Below are 25,987 nucleotides of genomic sequence, written 5' to 3' on the forward strand. Positions count from 1 at the left end.
CATGTGCAGACATCTGTACCCCTTATTTACAATCATATTCATGTGATTACCCCATTGAAGTTTAGTCATTTTAAGACCTTAGTACTTAGAACAGGGATGGCGAACCTTTTCCAACAAGTGTGCCATTTAAAGTCTGGTTTATTATTCTCAACTGTTGACTGTGCCACTGGTTATTTTCCTTTAAGGAATGGCTACAACCTACAACACCGTCCCCCCCCCTCCCGACGACTTCCTTCCCAAATTACCAATTATGTTTCATAATATGCTATTAATTAATTATTTTTATTTGTTTGTTTGTTAGATATATACATTTGATTGCATGCTCCGTGGTCGTGTTTTGCAAATACTGCAAAAAGTACATTTTTGAATATGTAAGTTTTGAGAATACCTATTATTATTTGTAAATAAATAAATAATAAACTCGCATTGTAACACACTTCTTTATTAAATATTTACTGTTGGCAGCACCGAAGACGCTTTCCCGTGGCTTCCCATTTTCACACCATCAAATTCTGGGACTGTATCTCAATTAAGGACACGGCGGTTTCCTTCCCACTCGTAAGCCTTTCCTATCCCATCGTCACCATGAGACCTATATCTGTGTCGGTGCGACGTAAAACAAATAGTAAAAAGATAAATATTATTAGATATAAACATCAAAATTACTAATATTGCTAATGGAATTCACTTCCTCCATTCGCTTCATTATCTTCCCATGTTGTCGTAGTTCGTATGCTCAACAATCATTTCTACCTCATCACATTTCCGCAAGGAAATAAAAAACAACTATCCTTGCTTGCAAGGTCACATCCATGCTTTCATCAAAACATACTGCTTGCATCTGGGAGTTATCCAAATTAGCTTTCAATTGCTCCGAAACTACTTCACTCATTCTTATTATTCTATTCTTGACAACAGTTCAGCAGGCTGGCATTCCTTTCATTCTGTTAATTATTTGTTGTTTGTTAGGGAAGTTTTCAAACAATGTGTCGGACATCAATAAAGAAGTTTATGTCAAGAACGCATCGTCAGAAAGCGGTTTCCCATGTATGCTGTACTATGCAGTGAGACAGATGGAAACAGCCGCACTTATATTATTCCTTGGCCGGAAAGACGATACAAAAGAACTACTGTAGTTTATTTTGTGTAATGTTCGATATTTTGTGACACGAACTCTCTTCTTTATTTATTTGGCATGGAAGAAATAATTGAATAATTAGTCTCGAAATGGCACTTTACATTAAATGTGAGGGATACAATTGTTTTTGAACATAGACAACACCTTTCTATCAGTCCGAATTCACTTGTCCACTGTTCTTGAAAAATCCGGCCACTACCTTTGTTAAGTTTCTGTTCTTTTCGGCACCAGAAAACACGTTTGAGAGGTCCGAATACAAAACCACCCGAAAACGACACTATTACCTCATTTGATTTTCGGACCTATCAGTTTAGCAGTGTTGCAATATTGCACGTCCGGATGGGACTAGTATTTAGGTTTTCGATATTGATTTCTTACACGTGAAACACTAAAATATATGTATTGTCGGTGGTACAAGACATATATTAAAAACAATATTATGTTCAAGTGGCGTGTCACCGAAATCGTGTCCGCGTGTCACCTAGTGGCACGCGTGGCATAGGTTCGCCATCCCTGACTTAGAATGATCCCCAAAGGGAACTTTCACCAAATCAACGCCAGTAATTAAAACTGAGAGGACTTTTCCTATTTGAGAAACTCACAACCTGACTTTTGACGCCGCTTACCATTATACCATTGCCTACTGCCCATTTCAACATATTACCAAGGTAATTTTGCAGTTTCACACAATCTTGTATCTTATTTATTACTCTGTACAGAATAACATCATCTGCAAAAAGCCTTATCTCTAATTCCACTTCTTTGCACATAACATTGATATATATAAGATAAAGGTACAATAATAGTGCCTTGAGGAATTCCCCTCTTGATTATTACAGGGACAATTAAAGCCAACTCTATTTCTGAGTTCTATTTTCTAAAAAAATAGCATCTCATCCAGTCACTCTCTTATCTACCCAACTGCACTCATTTTTCCCAGTAGTCACCCATGATTTACCCAATCAAATGCCTTAGATAGGTAAATTCCGGCACAGTCCATTTGACCTCCTGAATCTAGGATATCTGCTATATCTTGCTGGAACCCTACAAGTTGAGGTTTAGTGAAATAGCCTTTCCTAAATCCGAACTGCCTTCTATCGAACCAGTTATTAATTTCGCAAACATGTCTAATATAATCGGAAAGAATACTTTCCCAAAGCTTACATACAGTGCATGTCAGACTGACTGGCCTGTAATTTTCAGCTTTATGTCTATCACCCTTTCTTTTATACACAGGGGCTACTACAGCAACTCTTCATTCATTTGGTATAGCTCTTTCATGCAAACAATAATCAAATAAATACCGGTACTTCAGATATGGTACTATATACCAACTCATTGTCTTTAGTATATCCCCAGAACTCTTATCAATTCCAGCCACTTTTCCAGTTTTCAACTTTTGTATCTTACTGTAAATGTCACTGTTATCATAGGTAAATTTTAATACTTCTTTAATATTAGTCACCTCCTCCATCTTGACATTATCCTTGTAACCAACAATTTTTACATACTCGTACTATTGACTGCGTACTTCTACTTTTTGAAGATCCTCGCATACACACTCCCCTTGTCCAATAATGATTCCTGGAATGTCCTTCTTGGAACTTATTTCTGCCTTAAAGTACCTACACATACACTTCCATTTTTCACTAAAATTTGTATGACCCCCCATTATGCTTGCCGTCATGTTATCCTTAGCTGACTTCTTTGCTAGATTCATTTTCCTAGTATTTCCTTCAATTTCTCCTTACTTCCAAAGCCATTTCTAACTCTATTTCTTTCCAACCTGCACCTGTTTAGACTCTTTATTCCTCTGTTGTAATATAGTGGACATTTACCATTCCTTACCACCTTTAAAAGTACAATCTTCTTTTCAAATTACTCGACAATTGCTTTAAACCCATCCCAGAGTCTGTTTACATTTTTATTTACGGTTTTCCACCGATCATAGTTACTTTTTAAAATCACCCTCATGCCTGTTTTATCAGCTATATGATACTGCCTAATAGTCCTAATTTTAATAACTTCCTTTTTCTCACATTTATTCTTAACTACAACAAAAAATAGCTTCGTGATCACTAATAACATCTATTACTTCGGGTTCTCTATAGAGCTCATCTGGTTTTACCAGCACCACATCCAGAGTATTCTCCCCTCTAGTTGGTTGAATCACTTTCTGAATCATCTGCCCTTCCCATACTAACTTATTTGCCATTTGTTGGTCATGCTTCCTGTCATTTTCATTACCTTCCCCAACTGACATTTGGTAAATTGAGATCACCCGCCACTATCACGTTCCTTTCCATATCGTTTCCCACATAGCGGATTATATTATCAAATAATTCTGAATCAGCGTCAGCACTGCCCTTTCCCGGTCTGTACACTCCAAAAACATCAAATTGCCTATTATATTTAGAAATGAGCCTTACACTTAGAATTTCATGTTTGTCAACTTTTTCGTAGCTTATAAATTCTTCTTTCAGCAGATTGAATACTCCCCCTCCTACCATTCCTATCCTAACTTTACGATATACCCTACAGTTCCGTGAGCATATAAGTGAGGAGTGTCTGTTCAAGGTGCTGTTTCCACCTTAAGAAAGTTGTGAGAAAAGCCCAAGAACGTAAAATAAAAAGCACATTGAACCTACCCATGATCGAATTCGGTACTACTTTTAAGGAATTTCATCTTTCTGGTCTGGATTGCTCATGACAAACTAATGTAATGCGTGTGTAAGAAATACTGATTTATTTTTTGAAAGTGGAAGTAAGGACCATTTGGTCACACACTGCCCGTGTGTCCACACATTCTCTACTTTTTTAATCGTATCCAGTGTACTTGAAACCAAGGTGGGTACGAGTGAAGCCGTGCGTTGCGAACTAGAACATTGTCATCATCATGAAAAGTGTTTTTCATTCCCCTCCCTGAGGAGGAGGGGCGGGCCACCTAAGAAGGTAACGCCCTCTCTCTGGCCAGGAGATTCGGCAGGGTTGTGGATTTAATGGAGTAGGATCAAAGTGTAGAACATTGTTCCGGCTCAGCTATTATATACCACTGCCTTCATGATGTACAGGCAACGCCACCTAGATGTAGGCGGCGTTGGTACAGGCCGTGCTGTAGCTCCGATGACGACCCGTGCAATGCAAGGACATGACACAACTGTACTTTGAAATTATGAAATATTCTCAAATGTTGTATTCATCTAACAGGCGTGATCATTTACACCTTGTAATCGCATCGTAAGTCAGGTCTATGTGATTTTAGGAGAAGTAGGTTTGAAGTGTGATCTACGAGGTGAAAGCTTTGAGGGTTTTACTCGTCAATGTAGCCAACAAATAATTATTATGCATTAATACAAATATGGAGGCAATAAACGTATAATAATAATAATAATAATAATAATAATAATAATAATAATAATAATAATAATAATAATAATAATAATAATAATAATAATAATAATTGTACCGGGAGGTACACCTCCACGCCGCTTATTTAAAATTTGCGCCAGTTGAAACTCCTCTGCTGGAGGAAGTCTGAACTTTATCTACGGTATTAATTTTCTACCTTCTCAGAAGATGTCACTACCTGGAAATTTTGGAGTTTTTGAACTGTGTCATTTTCGAAGTATTTTTGTTTTGCTTATAGTAAGAAGTGTGAACTTTCTCTTCTAGAGGACACTACTGAAGATCAACAATAGTGCACCCTAGTGCGGAGTGAAAGAACTTTTCTTTGGAGAAAATTTAATTTCAAAAGTTTGTTCTTTGCTAAATTTCTTTCAGTCATTGTTTAAGTTGGCAATATTAACCCTTTCTTTCCCCTTGTTTTGAATTTAGCCAATCCCGAATTTCTTAAATTAATTTTCCACCAATGATGTGTTTCTTCTTCATCTTGTGTAGGGGTTTTCTTTAACCACCAATAAAAGATTGTGGGCGGGTGTTTTCCTTCCTAAAACGCCTCGAACTTTCCGCGAGAGTATATAAACTGCTGATTTTAGGGTCTCTGCGCAACTTCTGTTCCATCTTTTCGTGTGTAAAGTACATAGCAGGGGGCGGGAAGCGCCTCTTTCTTCGGCGGCAGTCAACAACCAGGTAATGGCCGATTAATTACTTCTTTTCTTGCTTGCTCAGCAGTTTAACTCTCGGGGCGGGTCCGAAGTTTTTCCATTATGTAACCTTCCTTAAAATGTAAAGAAACTTGTACCTATTCTATCTTTTAAACTACATATTGGGATAGAGAGTGCTTAACCCTCTCGAGCTCCCACTCATATTGTTTTGAGGTGAACTTATTTTCTCAACCTATTCTTCCTTAACATTATGTAAATTTGTTTCTTTCTAAAGTCACCTCTTTAGTATGGGATTAGCCCTTGCATTTGTGGCCTAGAGCCAAATTAGGTTTTAAAAGCAAATGTATTAGGAGTGCAGTTCGCCTCCTCTCAACTTGGTATTTTAGAGGTCATGTAATTATCCTTTTATCGCTTAATAGACCTCAGTAGGTTGGGTATGTTACCCCTGTGCTTACGTCCTTAGAGGACAGCTTGAAAGTTGAGTTAGGTGTGGCCTTGTGATAGGCTTTAAAGTTTGAGAGCGAGTTGCTCTGTCTTGAAAATTGAGTGTTGTATGCCTCGAGGAGGCTTTTCTGTGTAATTTGGAGCAAGTGCTCCTGAGCATGAATGGGGTTTTCTGCCCCTCTGTTAAAACTTATTTTGAAGTAAGGTTGGGCTGATTGCCCAAGCATTGTGAAGTCGGGGCGCGAAGCCCAAATCCAGTAAATTGTGTAACTACATTTTGTTGACTTGCTACTCTGTACCTGCCATGCTTGTTATTTCCTTATTTTGAAAAGAAAATATAACCTTGTTAATTTTACATGAACTCTAATTTCGTAGCTTGAGACCCGTTCACACCCGCACCTTCTTTCACCTCTAACTACCACAAAAACACGGTAACAAGTGGTAGCAGAGCGTGGTTGAATGGGTCTCAATTTAGCCCCTTTTGACGGCTAAACATTGTTTTGTTCCGAACTCTAACCATTTTCTCAGTTGCTGGAATTTTTTGAGTTTTTCAAAATTGTTCTGTCATCATGCCCGGCCCTCGCGTTGTTCTCCATCTTAACTATTTGCGCAAAGAGGAGTTGATCTATGAGTTAACTATCAGAAATGTGCAATCTGGAGGCACGGTTGCAGTAGACACAAATAAGCTTAGAGAGTCCCTTGATTTGCCCATTTCCATCCCCACCTTGGGAGAGAAAGAAATTGACGACTCTCTTTCCACGATCGTCGAGAATATTACTGGGCTAGCATCTGTAGTTAGTTTTTTTGATGAAAATGATCCTTCTCCTAATCAAATTAAGCGTGTGCAAGCCAGGCTGTTTCATTTTTCAAATAGAGTTAACGATCTGTTGTCTCTAAAGTTGAATGACGTTCAGAAGAAGGAAGCTAGTACGCTGCTTGAAAATACTGAATTATCTAGCAAGGTCACTCAATTGTTAACTGGGGAGGTTCCTCCCAAAAGCGATTTACCCACCACAGTGAATGTAGGTAGCGAGGAAGAGCCTCCTATGGGAGAAGTAAATAGGAAAACCATCGCTGCTCAAACAACCTCTGCCCCATTGGACGAGTCTGAACGCCGTAACTCATTAAATAATGTACGTTCTGAATTAACTTCCTTGCCACTGAAACCTTTGCCTACTATGTCACCTGGGTTCAGCAGTTTGCCTCATCCATTGGCAATGTTGCTCAGAGGTATCTCTAAGTTTTCCGTTAATACCACCAGTGACGTAATTTCATTTTTAAGATTTTTAGTTGAATTTCAGGATCATGCCCTTGTGTTTTCTCTTTCCCCATGTCAGATTTTGCAAATCATCTATCCCTATGCTATTGGTATTCTCTCAGACAAAATCGTAAGAGCCATTGCCGAGCAATCATCTATTGAGGATTTCCACGCCCACTTGCTAGCTAACTTCATCCCGGCTAGGGCCAGGTCCTCCCTTATTCAGAAGTACTATTATCGTGTACAGCGTTTGGATGAAAACTTAGCAGACTTCATCCAAGATATTAAATTCTATACTAGGGTGTTTGCACTTCATTTTCCTGAAGATCAAATTGTACAGGCTATTGTAGAAGGAATTTCACCATCCTATAGGTCATATTTGTGTTTCGCGGCGTGCCCGCAAAACTTCTCTGAACTTGAAGCATTGGCCGTCTCAGCGGAAGGAGTTAGATACGCTTATTCCTTGCATGTCGCGAAAGAACCCCCACCTTCCTTTAGTAATACTCGGCCTCCACCTCGCCGATCAGTCACACCCCGTAAATTTTATGCTTGCGGGTCGCCCGACCATCTGCGCAATAAGTTTCCACTGATCAAGTCGAGTGGGACAAGGAATGGGGCTGGTTCATCACAAGGCTGTTTTAAATGTGGGGCTTTCTCACATATCGCCAAGAATTGCCCAAATTCAAATAGCACCCCCTCCTGCTCAACTTCCGGTGTAAATTCCACCAATGCCAATAATAAAAAATGACTAGTGGCTTCGGCTGAGTCGACTAATCCTTCTTCCCGAGGCTCAGCCCCTGGTAAACAGGTCGAAAATTCAGGGAACGATCAGTCTTCAAATTCATCTTTTGAATGCCCTAAAGAGTGTCTTAGGATTGCGGCGGATACCCCCGCACCGGTCCCCTTTCTCAAAATTGAGGTAAATAACGAACCTATAACAGCTCTATTAGATTCAGGTAGTGTTTGTTCTATTATTTCGGCCGAATGGTATGCAAAATTGAAATCTGTTTGTAAACTACCTGACTATGACTCATCTCCTGTTCAATATGTTTCGGCTAATTCATCCCCATTAGAAATTCTAGGTTCTTTACAGGTCAAAATTCGTATTTTTAAATTTACATGGAAAATCAAATTGTTTGTGGCCAAGCACTTGTCTTGCCCCATTATATTGGGAGCTGACTTCATTTCCTACACTGGTCTTGTGCTCGATCTCCAGAGTAGGCCGTGCTCTTTCAAATTTGCGTTTAATTGTAAAATCCCATTATTGAAATGTAATTCTGTATCATGTTCATCTATTTCGCCTACCCAGGATGAGATGTTGTTAGACCTTAGACATCTACCTGAGGAGCAGGCTGATAGTATTCGTAAGTTGTGTCAGTCGTTTCCAGAGGTGTTCTCTGATACTCTTGGTGTTACTGACCTTATCGAATACAAAATTGAGGTCACGGATTCGATTCCTGTCCGTTCTCCACCTTATAGGCTATCTCCACCTAAAATGAAGGCTCTGAAAGAAATCATCGATCAGATGTTGAAGGATGGTATTATTAGGCCCTCTAAGTCGGCGTATTCGTCGCCTATTTTTCTAGTCCCGTAACCCCAGGGGGGTTTCAGGCCTGTCATTGATTATAGGGCTCTCAATCGGAAGGTGGTGTTACAATCTGTGCCCCTTCCCGACCTTCATTCTTGTTTTTCATGGTTCCGTAAGGCCAAGTTCTTCACCATCTTGGACTTGAATCAGGCCTACAATCAAATTCCTCTAGCCGAAGAGTCTAAACATCTTACAGCGTTTGCCACGGGCTGGAATTTATACGAATACAACCGCGTGCCTTTCGGGCTCCCCACGGGAGCAGCTGTACTCACTAGGCTGCTAGATAGGGTCTTCTCCGACATCAAATTTGAGTACTTGTACCACTACTTGGATGATGTCGTCGTATTTTCAGAGACTTTTGAAGAACATCTAGATCATCTGCGAGAAGTTCTCGATCGCCTTCGTAAGGCTGGGTTAACTGTCAAGTTGTCCAAGGTTGCCTTTGCTAAGCCCTCTATGTCATTCCTAGGGCATATTGTGTCACCTGATGGTGTTGCAGTCGATCATTCGAGAACACAGGCCATCCGTGATTTTAAACCCCCTAAGGACATTAAAGGTATCGCCAGGTTCATTGGAATGGTGAATTTCTTCAGGAAGTTCATTCCTAACTTTGCTAACAGAGCGGCGCCCTTGAACCTTCTTCGTAGGAAAGGCATCAAATTCGAGTGGGGACCTTCTCAACAAGCCGCTTTTGAAGATCTTAAATTAGCTCTCTGTAATGCCCCTGTCCTTGCTATGCCTGATTTCTCAAAGAAATTCATTGTCCAAACCGACGCGTCGTCGTCAGCAGTAGCTGCAGTCCTTCTTCAAGAGACTGAACTAGGGAGGCGACCCATCGCCTATGCATCTAGGACCTTGTCGGCTCAAGAAGCCAAGTATTCTATCTATGAGCTTGAAGGTTTGGCAGTCTTATTTGCCTTAGAAATGTTCCGTCTCTATCTTGAACATGTCAAATTCGACCTGGAGACAGATAATCAAGCCTTAAGCTGGGTCTTAGGTAGGCCGCGTCGTACTGGCCGTATAGCCCGTTGGGCCATCCGTATTTCTGCCTTCCAATTCGATGTCAGGCATATCCGAGGCACCGAAAATGTTGTTGCTGATGGACTCAGCCGTATGTTTTCCAACGACGTCGAGACCCATGAACCGGTCGACAGTTCATCACCTTCCGAGTCCATACTATCTGATGTTAATGCCATCTTAACAGATGCTCCCATGCTCTTTAGGGATATCGAGAAATACCAACGTGAAGATCCGACGCTGGCTCCGATAATGGAAACCCTTTCTTCTGGGGAACATGTGGTCCCTTATGTTCTGAGGAATGGTGTTTTATGTTGCCCATCGAGGCATGATAAGATGATGAAAGTTGTCGTTCCAGCTGTTCTTGTACCTATGATCTTCAAGTATTATCATGAGACCCCATTAGGAGGGCATCTTGGTATCTTTAAAACTCGTGAGAAGATTCGTGAAATGTTCATCTGGAAAGGTATGGACGGTGAAATCCGTGAACTAGTGAAGGCTTGTAAATCCTGTTTGCTTAGTAAACCAACCATGTCCACCAAGGTAGGCCTTTTGTCTTCTCATCAAGCGTCGCGCCCCATGGAACGCCTGTATATTGATTATGTAGGACCCTTCCCCCAGTCTAAGGGAAATGCTAACAAGTTTATCTTTGTATGCGTAGATGGCTTTACTAGATTTTCCTGGTTATTTCCGACTAAGCTGGCTACCGCTCAGTCCACCATTACTTGCCTAAATTCTATTTTTGCTTCTTTTGGTCCGTGCCAATATATTGTGTCTGATAATGCTAAGGCGTTCACATCAATTCTTTTTCGTAAATTCTGTTTCGACTTGTCCATCTCTCATGTAACTACTTCTGCTTATTACCCTCAACCATCTCTGGCTGAACGGGTTAATCGTAATCTCAGGTCCGCGCTTATTGCCTATCATCATGAAGATCATTCCAGGTGGGACACGTCCCTGCATTGGTTAGCTTTTGCTTTGAATTCGGCGGTTCATGAATCTCACAAGTTTACTCCAGCTTCTTTGATGTTCAAGTTCGTTCCCAACACGCCGCTCTCTAACCTCTGGTCTCTGAGTGACATTCTACCCGAGACAATAGATCCGGATAATATTAAAGATCTTTGGAAGAAGGCTAAAGCCAATCTTAAAGTCTCTCATGAAGAGGTTAGGGAAAGATATGATCGTGGACGGAGACCCACCCATTTGAAGGTAGGTGACCAGGTGATGGTCAAGAATTTGGTTCCCGCGGGCAAGCTTGCCCCCAGATTTCATGGGCCGTGTATCATTCTAGATTTCCTTACGCCGGTCACATTATTATTAAGCAATCCAGCCACCGAGAGGACATTTAGGGTTCACCTGTCACAGGTGAAACCGGTGTAATTTCTGGGTTAACTTGCTTCATATAATCGTGAAAGGAATATGAAGGTTATATTTTTTTGAGTTTTCACTTTTAAGGCATTCTGCCCCTTCTATAATATTTTGTTTCATATGTAAGTTTTTTGTAAACCTTCCCCGCACAGCTAAACTGCCATCCTATCCTTGCCACGGCCATTACCACGCTCCCGTCTCCTGCTCCACTACACACAGTGGCTCGCATCCGAAATGAATTTCTGCACGCCGCTGGCCCCTCAACCTCTCCACAAAGCCTGTGCCCTCAAAAAATGATGATGGTCCAACAATTCTGCCGCCTAGCTTTAATGTTTCAGTGCCCCCGCAGCCGCGCGGCGCCGTGCTGCGACTGGGATAGAGGAAGGGCCCCCTCTTCCCCAGCGAGGACGACATGTGCACGGCGAGCCGGAGCCCTCCTCCCGGCCAAGGCTGATGTGCGGCGCACGACCTGCTACTGGCCCGCAGACTGTATATGTTCACCGCGGGCGCGGCGTGCTTCAACACCTCTACTCCTCTCATAGTGCGGGGCGAGCGGTATCTCAGGGTACTTGAGGGGTCCGAGCGGCCTCCTCTGGACACAAGCTGCAGCGGCCGGTCTGGCCATCCAATTTAATTAACTACATGGACAATTACTATCAGCAATTACTACACCTGAGAATTCAACAACAATATCTGGGGGACTTAGAAAATTTTTCCTCAACTTTAAAACTAAAGTTTTCTTTCTCAATTCTACCTTCTACAAACATGAAGACAGTACTTCCGCTGTTACTACAAGAATTTTTGAAACTGAATCAAACTAAATTTCAACCATTTCGATAAATGCTTCTGCAATCAATCTTCATATCCACATCATAACTTGGACCTTGTTTTCAAACAAATTTCATGTGTCACCCCTGGAGGAACCTTTGGGGGGGGGGGAGGTCTGTACCGGGCGGTACACCTCCACGCCGCTTATTTAAAATTTGCGCCAGTTGAAACTCCTCTGCTGGAGGAAGTCTGAACTTTATCTACGGTATTAATTTTCTACCTTCTCAGAAGATGTCACTACCTGGAAATTTTGGAGTTTTTGAACTGTGTCATTTTCGACGTATTTTTGTTTTGCTTATAGTAAGAAGTGTGAACTTTCTCTTCTAGAGGACACTACTGAAGATCAACAATAGTGCACCCTAGTGCGGAGTGAAAGAACTGTTTTCTTTGGAGAAAATTTAATTTCAAAAGTTTGTTCTTTGCTAAATTTCTTTCAGTCATTGTTTAAGTTGGCAATATTAACCCTTTCTTTCCCCTTGTTTTGAATTTAGCCAATCCCGAATTTCTTAAATTAATTTTCCACCAATGATGTGTTTCTTCTTCATCTTGTGTAGGGGTTTTCTTTAACCACCAATAAAAGATTGTGGGCGGGTGTTTTCCTTCCTAAAACGCCTCGAACTTTCCGCGAGAGTATATAAACTGCTGATTTTAGGGTCTCTGCGCAACTTCTGTTCCATCTTTTCGTGTGTAAAGTACATAGCAGGGGGCGGGAAGCGCCTCTTTCTTCGGCGGCAGTCAACAACCAGGTAATGGCCGATTAATTACTTCTTTTCTTGCTTGCTCAGCAGTTTAACTCTCGGGGCGGGTCCGAAGTTTTTCCATTATGTAACCTTCCTTAAAATGTAAAGAAACTTGTACCTATTCTATCTTTTAAACTACATATTGGGATAGAGAGTGCTTAACCCTCTCGAGCTCCCACTCATATTGTTTTGAGGTGAACTTATTTTCTCAACCTATTCTTCCTTAACATTATGTAAATTTGTTTCTTTCTAAAGTCACCTCTTTAGTATGGGATTAGCCCTTGCATTTGTGGCCTAGAGCCAAATTAGGTTTTAAAAGCAAATGTATAGGAGTGCAGTTCGCCTCCTCTCAACTTGGTATTTTAGAGGTCATGTAATTATCCTTTTATCGCTTAATAGACCTCAGTAGGTTGGGTATGTTACCCCTGTGCTTACGTCCTTAGAGGACAGCTTGAAAGTTGAGTTAGGTGTGGCCTTGTGATAGGCTTTAAAGTTTGAGAGCGAGTTGCTCTGTCTTGAAAATTGAGTGTTGTATGCCTCGAGGAGGCTTTTCTGTGTAATTTGGAGCAAGTGCTCCTGAGCATGAATGGGGTTTTCTGCCCCTCTGTTAAAACTTATTTTGAAGTAAGGTTGGGCTGATTGCCCAAGCATTGTGAAGTCGGGGCGCGAAGCCCAAATCCAGTAAATTGTGTAACTACATTTTGTTGACTTGCTACTCTGTACCTGCCATGCTTGTTATTTCCTTATTTTGAAAAGAAAATATAACCTTGTTAATTTTACATGAACTCTAATTTCGTAGCTTGAGACCCGTTCACACCCGCACCTTCTTTCACCTATAACTACCACAAAAACACGGTAACAATAATAATAGACTTTACCTCGATACCTGTATATGGCAATAAATATAGTGGCTTTCCTTTTTTTTTCTTGACACTTCTGGCGCTATTCTCCAGACTCTTTCTTTCACACAAACATTTTAACCACTTTTTGTTTAGGAATAGCCCTGTTTCCCCAAATATTAATGCTCTGACCAGCAAGATTGGTTCGTAACTTCCCGCAATCACGGATATTGCCGAGGAATAGTTTCTTAATTATTACTTAAGTATTAATTACTTAATAATTAAGTTGAATTGCTTCTAACATCTAAATGTTATATACAAGCAATAGTTTAATTTTAAAACGAATGCATAAAAGAGCTAAAATCATTTAACAGAAAGTTGTTTTATAAATTGCACTTAGTTTTGCTTTTACCATGTGTAGGTTCAGTTGGCGACTGTCCATGTTTATGCTTGTTCGGTATTAACAACAAACCGTCTGCTAAATTTGTGTAACAAGAAAGTCAAAAGCAGAACTCATCATCAGCTCGGGAAAATGAGTGAAACCTACTCCTTTATTCTTAGTAACAGGTACATTTTCGTTGAGATTTTCTTTTTCCATAAAGGTATCCTGCCCTTATACGAAGAAAATGAAAATATTGATGTATATTTACTTATATAGTTGTATTTTAGCCGCGGTACGCAAACGTTCTTGGCGTTATGGCAACTTCGAAGTTTCACACATTATATTTAAATTTGCAACATACACTGACTGACAGAGCAAATGCAACACCAGGAAGGAGTGGTCAGAACTTTATGCCAATTGCAGGGTAGACTGACGTCACTGAGGTATGCTCATGATGTGAAATGCGCCGCTGTGCTGCGCACGTAGCGAACGATAAATGGGACACGGCGTTGGCGAATGGCCCACTTCGTACCGTGATTTCTCAGCCGACAGTCATTGTAGAACGTGTTGTCGTGTGCCACAGGACACGTGTATAGCTAAGAATGCCAGGCCGCCGTCAACGGAGGCATTTCCAGCAGACAGGCGACTTTACGAGGGGTATGGTGATCGGGCTGAGAAGGGCAGGTTGGTCGCTTCGTCAAATGGCAGCCGATACCCATAGGGATGTGTCCACGGTGCAGCGCCTGTGGCGAAGATGGTTGGCGCAGGGACATGTGGCACGTGCGAGGGGTCCAGGCGCAGCCCGAGTGACGTCAGCACGCGAGGATCGGCGCATCCGCCGCCAAGCGGTGGCAGCCTCGCACGCCACGTCAACCGCCATTCTTCAGCATGTGCAAGACACCCTGGCTGTTCCAATATCGACCAGAACAATTTCCCGTCGATTGGTTGAAGGAGGCCTGCACTCCCGGCGTCCGCTCAGAAGACTACCATTGACTCCACAGCATAGACGTGCACGCCTGGCATGGTGCCGGGCTAGAGCGACTTGGATGAGGGAATGGCGGAACGTCGTGTTCTCCGATGAGTCACGCTTCTGTTCTGTCAGTGATAGTCACCGCAGACGAGTGTGGCGTCGGCGTGGAGAAAGGTCAAATCCGGCAGTAACTGTGGAGCGCCCTACCGCTAGACAACGCGGCATCATGGTTTGGGGCGCTATTGCGTATGATTCCACGTCACCTCTAGTGCGTATTCAAGGCACGTTAAATGCCCACCGCTACGTGCAGCATGTGCTGCGGCCGGTGGCACTCCCGTACCTTCAGGGGCTGCCCAATGCTCTGTTTCAGCAGGATAATGCCCGCCCACACACTGCTCGCATCTCCCAACAGGCTCTACGAGGTGTACAGATGCTTCCGTGGCCAGCGTACTCTCCGGATCTCTCACCAATCGAACACGTATGGGATCTCATTGGAAGCCGTTTGCAAACTCTGCCCCAGCCTCGTACGGACGACCAACTGTGGCAAATGGTTGACAGAGAATGGAGAACCATCCCTCAGGACACCATCCGCACTCTTATTGACTCTGTACCTCGACGTGTTTCTGCGTGCATCGCCGCTCGCGGTGGTCCTACATCCTACTGAGTCGCTGCCGTGCGCATTGTGTAACCTGCATATCGGTTTGAAGTAAACATCAATTATTCGTCCGTGCCGTCTCTGTTTTTTCCCCAACTTTCATCCCTTTCGAACCACTCCTCCTTGGTGTTGCATTGTCACTGTCAGTCAGTGTATTATACTCCCACAAAACGCGTTATACGATAACAGTTAAATGAATAAATTCCACGAAAAGTATTACGTCCCTTGAATTTATAATACTCATCACGTGAGTATACCATACCTAACCTAAATTATGTCGTCTCATTCGCTTAATAACAGCCGTTTAACGTAAATCCTAATGTGATAAATTAAAGAACAAACAAGCAATACACTCAAATTTAAATGTCTTTTACAGTCATATTTATCCAAAGAAAGTTCCCAATCCGTATGAATTACATTCACAAGTACAACTTGTAACATTCGCTTAGGTTACCTCAATTGATCAGCTGATTGGCCCGCTTTCTACAGTACGGTCTGTATCTTGCGAAGACAGTGGGTATACACATTAATTCTTCCGTTTAAGGCAACATCAAGAACGTGTTGTACTTTTAAGGTCCAAATCAAGAGAATGGTGGTGGTGAATCACAGAACACCAATATATTGAATATTGTTGTGTCCTGCCCTCTACCAGAGGATCGAAGATATATTACTTGTTCTTGTCTACAGCTATTTCAGGGGCGCACTCCTTCGAGGGGAATGAGGAAGCCAAGGCCAAGAAGATACAAATCCTGCAGAAGGAAACGCTTCCGATGTACTTGTCCAAGCTGGACAAACAGGTGAAAGACAATGGAGGACACTTCGTCGGAGGAAAGGTATGTACATAGACACAGTCATCTGTCGGGGCTTCTTTTTTTTTTCTTTTTTTTTTTCAGACTGATATTTTCGTTTCAGTTCTTAGAGTACACATATTGTATACTTAAATATATGAGGGCCCACTGTAGTCTTCACCCTCAAGTGCAGTTTTGGGCTAAAACTGAGAAATGAAGCGAGTGACGGAGCTAATCATCGCACTCCACGTCTAGCTGCACTGCATAATTATGAGATCCAACAGACTTCGTATCCTGCACTCTACTGTATAGTCTATTAAAAAGAATGAGCACATCTTAGATCTTTTATTAGACTTTATTTTAGTTATTATCAAAATATAATTCATCTCCCACTTACAGGGTGAGTCAGAAATATGGCTATACGTTTGATAGATTGCTTATGTTTAATTATAAATCTTACAGATAAAAGATGACATACACAACAATACAACTAAAACATCAACAATACTGAGTCACGTAATTGCCTCAAATTGTTCGCCATTAACATCACAGCATAGTCGACAGCGTTTTGGAAAATCACTCATTGCCTTCTGATACATGAACAACGGTATAGCACAAATTTATTCAATTGCTTTTTCCAGCATGTCGATGTCTCGTAGTTTTCGAGCGTAAACTTTCTCCTTCAAATGCCCCCACAATCAATAATCCACCTGTTTGCTAATTCGTGATTCAAAGTTTTCCTCGCCGCAATACTGTAGTGAGCGGTGTGCAACCATCCTGCTAATGTTGGTGCTGAAGACTTTGCATCACTAGCACCCCAACTTCATTGAGAATTTCCCGCCCAAACTAACACTGATCCGCATTTCATACGATTCTTTACAATAGTTTTAGAATTTTCTCTCGCTGAATAATGACAGCTGTGTCGATTAACATTCTCATTCACCTGCAACACAGCTTCATCTGAAAAATGCAATTTCTTATACCAAGATTCCTCAATTTCACATCCCCTTAACGCAAATTCACACATTTGCAACTGCCTGTCAGGGCCATCTTCACTCAGTTCATGAGGACGAATCGGCTTGAAACTTCTGTTCTTCTCACATCTCAAAACACGAGACACATTGGTCTGACTCACGTGCACCTTAGCGTGTTGTTTTACCGGAGCTGTTCCCGAATGCTGCCATGATCCTGTCTGGTTATGCCTCACCAATGCTGCTACGAGGTCTTCCCTGCTTCCGCCAGTAACGCATATGTGATGGAGCTACGGAAAATTCACGAGATGCAGCACGATTACCGTTATTTTCGGCAAATTATATTACTGGCAATTTAAATTGTGCGTCGTAACTACTGCTTTTCTTTCCCATTACGTCACTAACAATCACTTCGAACAACAATTCACACGTAAGAACACTGTTGAAAGCGATTACTGTTCGCGCGCGAGTCACAGTTGAGTTATCGCTAGCAGTCACAGGTGTGTTCTGGCCCCAGGCGCTGGAATGTTGAGTAATCAGTCACTTCCTCCTCTCCTAGCATGAGAAACATGACCTGGAATTTCCAAAATAGTTCCCGATTTCCGTACATCGGCATAAGTTTGTGGTTCGTAAATAGGGAAGCCGCAGGTAAAACAAGGGGGCAAAAATATGGGATTCAATAAATTTTTTTCCAAATTTTCGCTCTAAAAATCAGCGAGGAAAAATGAGGCGAGTAAATACGGAATAGCCGTATTCCTTACTCACCCTATATACGAACCCTGTGGATACTCATGACATATGTGTGGGAGAAACGTGTAGTCGCGTGTTAAGAAGGAAGCCGTACTTCCCAGTGTCGACTCAGCTAAATGTGTGTGTGTTCGACAAACAGAAGAGCTCTTAACGCGAGCAAATTAGACAATACCAGGCCCTCATTATATTTGGAGCGACTGTACTTTCATGGCTGTCATGTAAGAAGGTGAGGAAAACAGATCCATTCTGCCCTTTCTGAGGCATAGTTTTACCTTCTCTCTTTTAGGTTCAACTCTGGGCTGTTCACAATTGTACCTGAGATTCCCAGTTTCGGTGAAGATGCTGGATTCGGGCCAGAGACAGGACCTTTACCTGCCGAATGAGTAATGATTGGCCGTCAATTTGTCTATTTCTTGCCCTATGGAGTGAGACTTACGTTTTTGTTAAGCATACATGAGGTGGAGATAACAAAGCCACACATCTTGCTTTCCTTGATAAATTCGAAATAAGAGTATTTTACGTCAGCAATGTACGCTGTGTTTTCAGCACCGTGTTACACCATAGTACGCTATATCGAGAAAACCAGTCCTGCTGTAAACAAGAGCACGAACTCATGTTAGCGTTTATTGATGGATGCGCGGAGTTAGCCAGATCATGGCGTAGTACGACCCTACATGTATAGTGTCCAAAATATAATGTATCATATGATTTCAGTCAGAAAAAGGTGCAAGAACAGATTTATATTCATTGTCGTTAATATAAGCAAGCACTCCAAATTGACCCGCCACGTTTCATCTATAATCTCTATGATATCGTCCGTTTGTGAAGGCTCAACGAATAACTGTAGACCAAGCGAGTTGGCCTCGCGGTTAGCGTCGTGCAGCTATGAGTTTGCATTCGAGAGATAGCGGGTTCGAACCCCACTGTCGGCAGTCCTGGAGATAGTTTTCCTGATTACCATTTTTCCACAAGGCAAATGCTGGGGCTGGGCCTCAATTAAGGCCACAGCACCTTCTTCCCCACTCCTAGCCTTTTCTTTTCCTGTCGTCACCATGAGACCTATCTATATCGGTGCGACGTAAAACAAATTATAAAATAACTTTTTCGCCCAGCGAACGACTTGACCCCACCATTATTGATTACAAAACATGATAGTTGAGATCAGTCACAGCAGGAACAAAGAGGCGACTGTAGAAGTCGTATACAATGAAGATGATGTGGGAATCATCCATGATTGAGTATGAGACGAGCTATAGCAACTATACACTTTCAGGAACAGGAATATTTCTTATACCAATGAACAGAAGGAACCACAGTGTGCACTTGGTAATAGTGGCTTAATCGTGATCTGCCACTCAGTCTTCTCTTGAGGAGAGGTATATAATCAGCTGAGGGAACTGTACTGTATTCCAGTCTGCCGCTAATTGAAGCCGATTTTCCACACTCGTTACCACGAAGACCTATATGAGCCTTGATAAACGGGGTTAAAAGTCAGGTTGTGAGTTTCACAAATAGGAGAAGTCCTCTCAGTTTTAATTACTGCGTTGATGGGGTGAAAGTTCCTTTTGGGGATCATTGTAAGTACCTAGGTGTTAATATAAGAAAATACCTTCATTGGGGTAATCACATAAATATGATTGTAAATAAAGGGTACACATGGTTATGAGGGTATTTTGGGGTTGTAGTAAGGATGTAAAGGAGAGGGCATATAAGTCTCTGGTAAGACCCCAACTAGAGTATGGTTCCAGTGTATGGGGCACTCACCAGGATTACTTGATTCAAGAACTGGAAAAAATCCAAAGAAAAGCAGCTCGATTTGTTCTGGGTGATTTCCGACAAGAGAGTAGCGTTACAATAATGTAGCAAAGTTTGGGCTGGGAAATTTTGGGAGAAAGGAGACGAGCTGCTCGATTAAATGGTATGTTCCGAGCTGTCAGAGGAGTGATCGCGTGGGAGGACATCAGTAGACGAATAAGTGTGAGTGGTGTTTTAAAAGTAGGAAAGATCACAATATGAAGATAAAGTTGGAATTCAAGAGGACCAATTGGGGCAAATATTCGTTTATAGGAAGAGGAGTTAGGGGTTGGAATAACTTACCAAGGGAAATGTTCAATAATTTTCCAATTTCTTTGCGATCATTTAAGAAAAGGCTAGGAAAACAACAGATAGGGAATCTGCCACCTGGGCGTCTGCCCTAAATGCAGATCAATATGGATGGATGGATGGATGGATGGATGGATGGATGGATGGATGGATGGATGGATGGATGGATGGATGGATGGATGGATGGATGGATGGATGGATGGATGGATGGATGGATGGATGGATGGATGGATGGATGGATGGATGGATGGATGGATGGATGGATGGATGGATGGATGGATGGATGGATGGATGGATGGATGGATGGATGGATGGATGGATGGATGGATGGATGGATGGATGGATGGATGGATGGATGGATGGATGGATGGATGGATGGATGGATGGATGGATGGATGGATGGATGGATGGATGGATGGATGGATGGATGGATGGATGGATGGATGGATGGATGGATGGATGGATGGATGGATGGATGGATGGATGGATGGATGGATGGATGGATGGATGGATGGATGGATGGATGGATGGATGGATGGATGGATGGATGGATGGATGGATGGATGGATGGATGGATGGATGGATGGATGGATGGATGGATGGATGGATGGATGGATGGATGGATGGATGGATGGATGGATGGATGGATGGATGGATGGATGGATGGATGGATGGATGGATGGATGGATGGATGGATGGATGGATGGATGGATGGATGGATGGATGGATGGATGGATGGATGGATGGATGGATGGATGGATGGATGGATGGATGGATGGATGGATGGATGGATGGATGGATGGATGGATGGATGGATGGATGGATGGATGGATGGATGGATGGATGGATGGATGGATGGATGGATGGATGGATGGATGGATGGATGGATGGATGGATGGATGGATGGATGGATGGATGGATGGATGGATGGATGGATGGATGGATGGATGGATGGATGGATGGATGGATGGATGGATGGATGGATGGATGGATGGATGGATGGATGGATGGATGGATGGATGGATGGATGGATGGATGGATGGATGGATGGATGGATGGATGGATGGATGGATGGATGGATGGATGGATGGATGGATGGATGGATGGATGGATGGATGGATGGATGGATGGATGGATGGATGGATGGATGGATGGATGGATGGATGGATGGATGGATGGATGGATGGATGGATGGATGGATGGATGGATGGATGGATGGATGGATGGATGGATGGATGGATGGATGGATGGATGGATGGATGGATGGATGGATGGATGGATGGATGGATGGATGGATGGATGGATGGATGGATGGATGGATGGATGGATGGATGGATGGATGGATGGATGGATGGATGGATGGATGGATGGATGGATGGATGGATGGATGGATGGATGGATGGATGGATGGATGGATGGATGGATGGATGGATGGATGGATGGATGGATGGATGGATGGATGGATGGATGGATGGATGGATGGATGGATGGATGGATGGATGGATGGATGGATGGATGGATGGATGGATGGATGGATGGATGGATGGATGGATGGATGGATGGATGGATGGATGGATGGATGGATGGATGGATGGATGGATGGATGGATGGATGGATGGATGGATGGATGGATGGATGGATGGATGGATGGATGGATGGATGGATGGATGGATGGATGGATGGATGGATGGATGGATGGATGGATGGATGGATGGATGGATGGATGGATGGATGGATGGATGGATGGATGGATGGATGGATGGATGGATGGATGGATGGATGGATGGATGGATGGATGGATGGATGGATGGATGGATGGATGGATGGATGGATGGATGGATGGATGGATGGATGGATGGATGGATGGATGGATGGATGGATGGATGGATGGATGGATGGATGGATGGATGGATGGATGGATGGATGGATGGATGGATGGATGGATGGATGGATGGATGGATGGATGGATGGATGGATGGATGGATGGATGGATGGATGGATGGATGGATGGATGGATGGATGGATGGATGGATGGATGGATGGATGGATGGATGGATGGATGGATGGATGGATGGATGGATGGATGGATGGATGGATGGATGGATGGATGGATGGATGGATGGATGGATGGATGGATGGATGGATGGATGGATGGATGGATGGATGGATGGATGGATGGATGGATGGATGGATGGATGGATGGATGGATGGATGGATGGATGGATGGATGGATGGATGGATGGATGGATGGATGGATGGATGGATGGATGGATGGATGGATGGATGGATGGATGGATGGATGGATGGATGGATGGATGGATGGATGGATGGATGGATGGATGGATGGATGGATGGATGGATGGATGGATGGATGGATGGATGGATGGATGGATGGATGGATGGATGGATGGATGGATGGATGGATGGATGGATGGATGGATGGATGGATGGATGGATGGATGGATGGATGGATGGATGGATGGATGGATGGATGGATGGATGGATGGATGGATGGATGGATGGATGGATGGATGGATGGATGGATGGATGGATGGATGGATGGATGGATGGATGGATGGATGGATGGATGGATGGATGGATGGATGGATGGATGGATGGATGGATGGATGGATGGATGGATGGATGGATGGATGGATGGATGGATGGATGGATGGATGGATGGATGGATGGATGGATGGATGGATGGATGGATGGATGGATGGATGGATGGATGGATGGATGGATGGATGGAGTGTCACTGGTTTACCTGCAAGGTTTATGCGGCGGGTTATGTGTATTATTTCATAAACCATTGGCACGGTTGGTTAATAATCTCAACTTCTCCAGTGTTGCTTTTGAATCTGAGAGAACTATAACGGTAGATTGTTGGACCGTTATCGCATGCCGTAATGCAGCTAGTATAGCAATTAGCTCCGCAGTGTATATAAAAGCTACACCAGGGAATTTAAACTGTGCACTTCTATTATTTGTTACGTCTATGAAGGCACAACCGACTGAATTCACATTTTGGAGCCATCTGTGTATATCTGGCGTATATCGCTCCGATAGTGAAAAAACTCTTGTAGTATTATAGCATTGTGGAGAGCGAGTATTCAACTTAACGTCAGATGTTTGATGGTATTCTCATAAGCAGTGTAGAAATTAGGCAGGATGGGGACGTATTAATAGTTTTCATGAAGCCATTTGTGATCCTCAATTCTTCAACCAGTATCTTGATTTTTGCACCACCGTTGCCAGCCGCGTAATCGCCGTCAGTTCATTATATCTTAATTCCTATAATTTACGGAGATACTTAGCAGTGAGGTAGTGCCTGCGTAGGCACAGTGGAGGTTCAAACGTTTCGACTAACAAAGCATTGGTTGGAGTGGAAGTCATTGCCCCAATACATATCCGAAACGACTTATACTGGCATTGGCCAAAAGTGTAGCACAGGGCGATCCAAAACATACGCTGCTGTAGTCCAAGTGAGGCCGAATCAGTGCCTTATAGAGCAAACGTGCAGTTCGAACACCAGAGCCCCATCCTGTGCTGTTAATCGCTCGCAGCATATTCATACCAAGTTCACATTTCCGGACGACGTGCTTAATATGGTTGGACCACGACAGTTTATGATCAATTAGGAGACCTAAATATCTGACAAATTTCTTATAAGGGAAAATAAACGTATCCAGTGCGATCGACTGTAAATCCCGAACTTTGCCTCAGGAGTAGATATAGATAGCCGATTTACCTAATGAAATCCTGAGTCCATGTTCGTTGAGCCACACTTCAAAGGTTGCCATTGCATCCGTCATTTATTTTTGGCATTGCTCAATAGTCCTTCTCTCCGTATAGAAACAGACATCGTCAGCGCACTGTAGGGTGGAACATCTCCGAGAGATTTGCTGTGTATACATTAAATAGGTAAGGTGCCAAAAGAGAGCCTTGAGAGAAGCCAATGGAGGTGAATTGGGGGCCAATTGCCTTACCATTGTGTGTCATGACGACCTGCCGATCGCGAGTAAAGTTTCTAACAAAAGGCTCAGGGCCTCCAAGAGCACACATTTTCGATGCTAAGACTAGTAGAATAATGTTGTCATACTCTGCATTGAGGTCTATGTAAAGCTCAAGTTCATAATTGTTGTTTGTTAGGCCCAATTTGACATCTTTAATAAGATTAACTAGTTCAACTAGTTCGGCTCAGAATGAAGTCACGTCCATCGGAGGCGCCACCTTTTATAATAATTCGGGGTGCGCGTGTAAGGAATCGAGCACTTCCCTGGACGGGACGTCAACCGGGTTGGCTTCTGAGGTGATAGGTCGCCACGAGAGGGTAACACCCTTCTCTATTGCTAGTTTTATTAACTTAATGAAGCAAATATGTGTGAACCTCACGCCCAAACGGCAACTGAACTGTCTGTATAAATGTTTAGAGGTACATCTAGTAGGGCCCAGAGAGCGCCCATGATGGGGGCTGTAGTTTGTGAAGCCTAACTGACGGTCCGGCAGGAGGCGATGATGTTTCAGAACACCATTCCACTCGATGTATTATCATGCTTTCCAATGTCTTCAACATGCAGGGCAATAGTGAGAGCGTTCGATAAAGAAGATGATAAACGAGGGTTCTTACCAGGTTTCAGGACAGGGACGAGACGGATTTGTTCGGATAAATGTGGATAGAGACGTTCTGTTCACATTTTGTTCAACAGGTTCAAAAGACTTTGGTGTCCGTCTGGAGGCATGTGCAAAAGCATTGGATAGTGTATATTTTCAGGGCCTGGAGAGATATTTGAGCTTGTTTTGAGGGGATTCAACAGTTCGTCCATGTTGAACGGATGTACGAGATCATGGTCGGATGTATCGTGAGAAGCTGGGAATGTCGGGTTGACTGAAGGAGGAACGATCTTCTCTAAAAGTTCTTCCGTTAGTGATTTTAGGATGATATGAGGTGAGACGTTTGATATTGTTCCACACGGTAGCAGTAATTTCATGTGGCTATTTCTATCCGAGTGCAGCCCTTGTAAGGCAGACCCTCTGCCATGTGTAGGTGACTGCGTGTTATTGTGGTGGAGGATAGTGTTATGTGTGATGTGTGAGTTGCAGGGATGTTGGGGACAGCACAAACACCCAGCCCCCGGGCCACTGGAATTAACCAATGAAGGTTAAAATCCCCGACCCGGCCGGGAATCGAACCGGGACCCTCTGAACCGAAGGCCAGTACGCTGACCGAGTCGCACACGATAGCAAATGGTACACTGTTAAGACTAAACTGAATAGCATATGCTTCTAAACTACAGCCCGACAGATCAAGAGCTATAGTATCATACGAGTACTTTATTGTTTAATAAGAATACCAACTCCGCCATATCCGTCTGCACGCGCAGTGCAGAGAAAGTTATATCCAGGTAGTCGAAAGTCAGTTTCTGATTGTAGCCAAATTTCTTGTACAGCACAGACTGACACACAGTATTCTCGTAAGACTGCTTATAGACTTATTTGACTGCATGGAACGACAGTTCCACTACATCACATACTGTCCATTACGGTGGACCGCCATTATGTTTCTTCAGTAAAATAGTTGTGATTACCTCACGAATGTTATTAGGAGTAACTCCGGAATCAGTCGATATAATAGCAGTCGAAAAAAGCTCAACAAATGTGTTCACAACTGCAATGCATGGTGCTGAAGGAACTGGTCTCTAAGGGTTTATCGATGAGCCAACTGGAGTGCGTTGTCCATTATAAAAGGTTTTCCAATGACTATGAACTGGTTGCCGTGGTGGTCGAATAGCTGTACGTTGAAATGTCGGGGAGTATGGAACTCGAACGGGTACAGGCGTAGTACTTCTTTGCCAAGTGGAAACAGGTCGATGAGAGCTAAGGGCCTGTGATAATATAGGTGGACATTCTTGGGGGCAATCCATAGTATTGTAAGTCGTGGTGTAAAGCACTGGAAATACTTAAGTTTGTGTGAATTTGTATGTAATGATACTAGATTTAGAATGTGGTTTATTTTATTTATTTATTTTTTTGCTATTTTGCTTTACGTCGCACCGACATATATTGGTCTTATGGCGACGATGG

General features: G+C 43.0%; 2 protein-coding genes across 2 annotated transcripts in view; one reads left to right on the plus strand and one right to left on the minus strand.

Moving 5' to 3' along the window:
* The window catches only part of LOC136879389 (glutathione S-transferase-like), a 363,810-nt gene that overhangs the window by 248,411 nt on the left and 89,412 nt on the right, over positions 1-25,987 (minus strand). The window lies entirely within an intron of this gene.
* LOC137501890 (glutathione S-transferase-like) overlaps positions 1-25,987 on the plus strand; it is a 52,603-nt gene that overhangs the window by 25,856 nt on the left and 760 nt on the right. Inside the window, exon 3 of the mRNA XM_068229035.1 lies at positions 15,979-16,124. Within this exon, the coding sequence (XP_068085136.1) occupies positions 15,979-16,124 (146 nt within the window). The remainder of the gene's footprint in view (positions 1-15,978; positions 16,125-25,987) is intronic.

The sequence above is a fragment of the Anabrus simplex genome, chromosome 8, assembly GCF_040414725.1.
Source record: "Anabrus simplex isolate iqAnaSimp1 chromosome 8, ASM4041472v1, whole genome shotgun sequence".
NCBI lineage: Eukaryota > Metazoa > Arthropoda > Insecta > Orthoptera > Tettigoniidae > Anabrus > Anabrus simplex.